At 47.1% G+C, this 6,000-nt stretch overlaps 1 protein-coding gene across 2 annotated transcripts in view; it reads left to right on the top strand.

Annotated features, from left to right (window-relative positions):
* Nucleotides 1-1,143: 1,143 nt before the first annotated feature.
* The window catches only part of SYT14 (synaptotagmin 14), a 97,277-nt gene continuing 92,420 nt past the window's right edge, over nucleotides 1,144-6,000 (top strand). For both annotated transcript variants that reach the window (XM_068395586.1, XM_068395579.1), the window contains exon 1: nucleotides 1,144-1,217. In XM_068395586.1, the coding sequence (XP_068251687.1) occupies nucleotides 1,205-1,217 (13 nt within the window). In that variant the 5' untranslated portion in view covers nucleotides 1,144-1,204. The remainder of the gene's footprint in view (nucleotides 1,218-6,000) is intronic.

Genomic DNA, 6,000 nt, shown 5'->3' with positions numbered 1-6,000 from the left:
TGGCAACAGAGGCAGGACCTGAGGGGTGGAAAGGAGGAGTGAACAGAGGGTGTAGCCACAGAAAAGTGCCTGCCATAGCCAAGTTTCAATGAGAAAACACCCCTCCCCCCCCACTGCAGATCCATTAACCCCTCCTCATTTCTTTGAATCCCTTTTAGCATTAAACGCACCTCATGTATTTGTCGAAGGTTGCTCTAAATTCGAAAGTGTTGAGCCCTTCTGAAGATACCTAGCGTGCTTGTGAATGTGGCTCCGCATGACAGAATGTTATTTCAGTATTACACCCCCAAAACTATGGGAAATCGGACACTACGATTATAGAACGTTACAGTTAGAAATGGAAGCCACCAAACCTGAGATTTACGGTATCGTTATTCACCACAGGATCCCGATTCACTCTCAGATGCCATCTGTCGTGTGCACCAAGTCAGTCAGAGGTACGATGGGAGGAAAAAAAAGAAAAAGTCTGTGATTGTGCAGCGGCACCGTGTTGTGATGTGTTGACCTGCGCAGCGGAGCAAGCCAAGGCTGTACGGGCAATGTTAATTCTGACATTTCCTCCCTTTCAGCTGCTTTCCTTAGCAAAAGTAAGACTTTTTTCGGCATTTTTTACGGGGCTGTACGGGCATTCAGTGCGGTCGTACCCGTCTGAACACAGGGAAGCTCCATGCACTTGACTGCAGGGTGCTGGGTGCATGAAGTTCTGGAGATGTTTATGGAACCACAGTCTGACTGAAACCAACCGTTTAATAGCTTTAGTTTCTGTTTCAACTAATAGTTTTGGGGAGAAAACCCCACGAAACAGGACTGTGGGGAGTGATGAGAGCTCCCGTTGACGGGTATCAGCGTTTTGTCCCCGAAGGCGGGAGGTGCACAGGTCACCCCGCACCACCAGCCGCTGAGGGCCGGGCCGGGCCGCGCCGTGCCGGGGGGGGGGGCGGGTCTCCAGCCCGCTGCGGGCGGGCGCGTGAGCCAGGGCGGTGGGCCCCGCCGCTTCCACGGCCGCCGCTCGAGCGCGCGCGCGCGCAGGGCGGTGGCGGCGGACGGCAGGAGGAGGAGTCACGCGCCCCGGCACGCTCCGCCGGCCCGCCCCCCCCATCCCCGCCCCGCCGCCCCCGCCCGGAGCTCCCGTCTCGCAGAGCCGCGGCGCCCGGCAGCGCCTCTCCTGCGTGCGCTGCACTTGGTACGGCCCAGCGCGGGGATCATGGCGATTGATGGTAAGTAGGCCAATAACGGGCTCCTTTCGCTCCGAATCGCTCCTCTCCCCCAGCCCCCTTCTCTCCCTCCCCTCCCCCGGGCACGGCGAGGGGGGCAGCTCCGGGGTGTGGGGGGGGACTCTCACCGCGGCGTAAGGTGGGGGCACACCGAAGCCAAGCGGCACCCCCGCCCGGCGGTGCCTGGAGCTGGGCTGAGCCGGGCGGTAGTGGGGCGCCTCCTCTCCTCTCTCCCCCCCGGCCCGGCCCGGCGGCGGGGGCTGAGGCGGAGGGGCTGTTTGGTGCGTGGGGGAGAGGTGAGTGTCGCCGCTCCCTCCTCCCGTCACCGTGCCGGTGAGGCGGGAAGGGGTATCTCATCCCTGGCACGGTGGCCGGCACCTTCCTCTCCCTCCTCCTCCTCCGCCGCCTGCCCCAGGGATGTCGGGCGTGCGCCTGTGGGCGCCGCGCAGGGGACCTGAGGAGGACGAAGCCATCCTCTCCGTGCCGTGAGCCGCCCGTGCTCTGGGGGGGAGGCGGGGGCGGGCGGCTCCCCCGGGGCCGGGGCTGTGCCGCCTTTGCCCGCCGCCGGCTCGCAGACCGCTGGAGCGAGGGGGTGTCTCGGAACAACCCGCGCCCTGGTTGTAAACGTCAGTTGCTGAAGGTGCGCAGCCTTAGCCATCCTCCCCGGAGAGACTTTGCCAACTGCTTTAAAACTAATCGTCCCTCCTGGCCCTGAAGTCTCTGAAAGCTGATTCCCCAGGCGAGGGAGGTTCCCTGCTCTCTGCCGGGTGCCCCGCTGCTGAGAGCTAACAGGCTGTGGAGCGGCTTGTGTCCGCAGATCTTTCTAGTCGTCGCTGAAAAACAACAACAAAGGAGTGAGATGTGATAGACACTTGTTGGGTTTGTTTGGAGGTGGTCATCTTAAAAGGCAGGGCTTCTGAGCCTTGTTTTGAAACCTTCCCTCTCGATTCTGAGAGTAATTTTACACCTCGTTAAAAATCCTTGAAAAAAAATAAACCCCAGAACTTTATTTCCAGCAAAAGAAGGTCTTAAGGTGTGCTGCTTCCTCGACCGTGGTGGTTCTTTCTGAAAGCATCTGTTGTTATAACTTAAAGAATCTAGGAAAACAGTGAGGGGAGGGGGGAAACTAACTGTTCTTGTTTGTTTTGCGTGTGGGATGCTTCTGTGCTGTCAGGTTCCTCGAATTGGTAATTAAGGCCTCTGTAAGGAGAAGTTGCACTGCGCAAGCCAAGCTGCGTGTTCATCCTGTCTTGGAAGCTGTGCACACCAGGAGTCTAAGTTGGCTGGCTTTAAGTTGGCTAGGCTCTTTTCTGCTGAAAAGCTCTCTTAATATTACCAAGAAGATAGCAAAAATTTCTGCAGGGTCTGGACTTTTTACATAACTCAAGCTCAGGGAAAAAAAATTATCAGTCCTTCAAAATCTGTCTCTGTTTTCATTTTAGGCTGCATTATCCCAGGAATCTGTGAGAATTTGTTAGATCTGAAAATATTCACAAAATGTGAAATTCATGTTTAATATTTTCAGAGGATTTATTGTATTACTTCTTAAAAGTTAAAGCAAATACTCCTGAATGAATTAAGCAATCTAGCCTTTGAAAAGAATGCAACATTTTTCATTAGGGCTAGTCTTTAGAAATAGCCTAGCTGTCTTGTAGACATGTGAAATTGCTAAAATGGAGACTTAAGCTCTTGAGAAAACTGGGTGCATAGTTTACAGTTAAATGTGGGGTGGGCTAAAAAAAAAAAAAAATCCAGTCATGAAAATGATTTGCTGGGTTTTGATTTAGTACTCTTCCTGAAGACAGAAAATATGTTGTATTTTTCTGCTGTAGTCTGTAGCAGGCATGCAGCATCCTCTGTTTTCAACCGAATAGCTGATTGCTGCAGATTTGTTAGTAGGTGTTAGAATTTTTATTCCTCATCTTGGTGTTCTCTCCCTCCTGTTTGTGCAACAGTACCTTGCCTTGACTGTACTGTTTAGCAGTGCAATTTCCTGGCCAGTGGTGTTTAAAAATATGAGGATGATTTGCGTGAATACTAACTCTTGAAGTCAGGATCAAACCACAGGACTTCTAGTCTAAAGTGTCAAAATACAGAATTTACCTTGTGTCCAAGTAAATTTGTAAATGTATTTAAATAAGTGAACAGAGAAAATACTTTGCTCAGTTTTAAAGACACTGCAGTTCTCCAGATTTTTTTTTTTTTTTTTTGTAAAGGCATGGGAAATAAACAAGACTGAAAACCGATGATTGAAGAATAAATATAAAATAGTTCAAAACTCCTCCAAAGCAGGACATATACAGTTATATGTGAAGAGTGCACAAAATTAAAAGAACTCAAATTAAAATAGAATTTGTTAGCTACAAGAAATTAAGTGCTTTTGGCTGTTACTAAAAATCTGTAAGTACCAGTTCCAGTGTCACTTTGTCAGCATACCAGTTTACATTGGTTCTAACACTAAACCCCAAAGTTGTTGTAAAAGTGAGGCTTTTTCTGTAAAGTGTTATAAAGAACCAGGGAGCCATTGGCCATGGCCGATGACCATTGTCATTTTGGTCAGTGACATTTCTTTGCTACTTTTTTGCATTACGATCACTGACAGACTTTTAAAAGACAAGTATTCTTCACGTGACCAAATTCAAAGCCCTAATTTAGTGATTGCGGGAACAATTACATCTTTTTCTTTAGAAAGCTGATGTCATGTTAAAGTATGTTCTTTTTTTTATTTCTTCATAAAGACATCAGGTATATAGTTTGCATAGGTCAGGCAATCCCAAATTTGTGAGGAAACAGCAGGGGACAACCCAGTTGTAAAAGTTATGGCTCAAGTGAGATTAAAGAATGGTATTTGCAGTTCTTATTTCTGTATATTTCTCTTCCAAAACAAAATTAGTGTTAGTGTTAAGTAGGAGATCGATTTTAAGATGCAAAGTTATTTATTGGTTCGTATTTCAATTTTTTCATAGGGAAAGGTTAAATTAATCTAATGTGGAGAGTATCAGAATGGGGAGGATGGCAAATACAGTAGAGAGTAAAGCCAGACTGAAAGCAGTAGTAAGCCCAAACTGGTAGGCAGTCTGCAATTAAGATCCTCTCACCCAGGTCTAGGGTCTTGTGGCAGTTTGCTGGGATTGGGAAGAGAGTGAGTTGAGGAGTCACTTCTGAGAATCCTTCAGCATCACCATGGTAATGTTCCTCATGGCAGCGTTAATTTGATTTCTTTATGCTGCTTTTCCTCTTTTGAGCAACAGCAAAACTTTGGCACCTGCCTGAAGAGTTCTGTGGAGTTGAGGTCTGGGTGAGGAGCTAGTGATGGAAATCATACTGCAATTGCATGGAGGAGGGAAAAGAAATGTCAGGGTCGCAGTGGGGTGCTTTGTAACCTAAGGCAGAATTGCGTGTCTTGCATATCCTCATGAATCTACTTCTACCAGGTTTTGGGGCTGCACTTGAACATGCTGTAACGTGGTATAGGCTATTCAGAAGTGTACATTTCTCAAGGAGGGTAATACATTTAGAGATTAACTTTTTCAGACTGAGTTAATTCTTTCTGAATTTAAACTCTTCCCTATGGTTTCCGTTGTGAGGAGTTTAGTGTTAAGAACTGAGAAGTAGAATTAAAGAGAATAATGAGCTGTGCAGAGAAAGAATCTTAGCAGAAAAGAAGGAATTGCAGGATGGTGCTGTCATCTACTAAGTTATTGCTGGAGTAATGAGGCTAATGAACACGGCTTCCCATATTTTCGCCCTGTGATCCTGCCAGTGTAACCCTTGCACTTCTTGATGTGGTATGCCAAGGTCCTCATTGTGTATCTAGGCTTTTGAATACCTTTCATTTTGTCCCTGCATTTTCTGAAGTGTCCTGAGCGCTCTAATGTTTCTGACAAGATTGTCCTCCCTCTCTTTCCTCATGTGCCAGCTGTTTGGTTGGGAGCAGGCAGCTGCAGCTGTGTATGCTGGGCATGGATTTATCGGCTGATTGGTAGTCCCTGTATTTGGTGGGGTCTGTGTGTTGTATTTGACAGCTGATTTCTTATGAAACATGGAATCCAAAAGTATTAAGTTCTTAAAACTTTGTCAATTTTGGCTTAAATTGGCCAGTGAATTTGTAAGCAATAGAAGGATGGGGCAGGAAACAAACCGTTTAATTATATAACCATCACTTCTTTGGGAAACGAAGACAAAAATTACTGAATGAACCTATTTTTTGTTTATGGATATAAGAAGAGAGAGGACTTAGAACACTGCTTCGTATAGGTTACATGAAAACTATGCCTAGTTTCAAATTTCCAGAATCCAGAAAAGGAAACAAAAGAGCAATGGGCTGTGCACAGGTCTTAGGTAGGGGTATCATATGTGTGGCTCATAGGTTGAATCTGGCCTAGGGAACAGTTTTATCTTGACTTCCAAGTTACCTGGGAGATTCAGGTGTCACTGTAGCGTGCACTAGAAGGGTGTAAGATGACATAGAGATCCTCAAGTTAGCGCTGACCTGAACTGGCTGTAGTGCTTCTGAACCCAAGTTGGTGTATCCAGGGCAGGGGTTAGGCAGCAGCAGCAGTATTAAAGCCTAAACGTAAGAAGCCGTATTTTATACTTAGGCCTACTGGATCAAATGTCAGGCTATCAGATTTGATGAGCCACACAGAATCTGTTTAATGCTGTCTTATGCTCATTCACTGTCTGTAGTGGAAACTATTCAGCAAGTGTTACCTGATATTAATTTTTTTATTTCCATTGTAAGGATGATTCCCTGCATTGTTTGCTGATGACCGTAAAACCTTGT

Source organism: Nyctibius grandis, chromosome 1 (genome assembly GCF_013368605.1).
Source record: "Nyctibius grandis isolate bNycGra1 chromosome 1, bNycGra1.pri, whole genome shotgun sequence".
Lineage (NCBI taxonomy): Eukaryota > Metazoa > Chordata > Aves > Nyctibiiformes > Nyctibiidae > Nyctibius > Nyctibius grandis.
The sequence above is the reverse complement of the archived record's forward strand: the minus strand, read 5'-3'. Positions and strand labels throughout refer to the sequence as shown.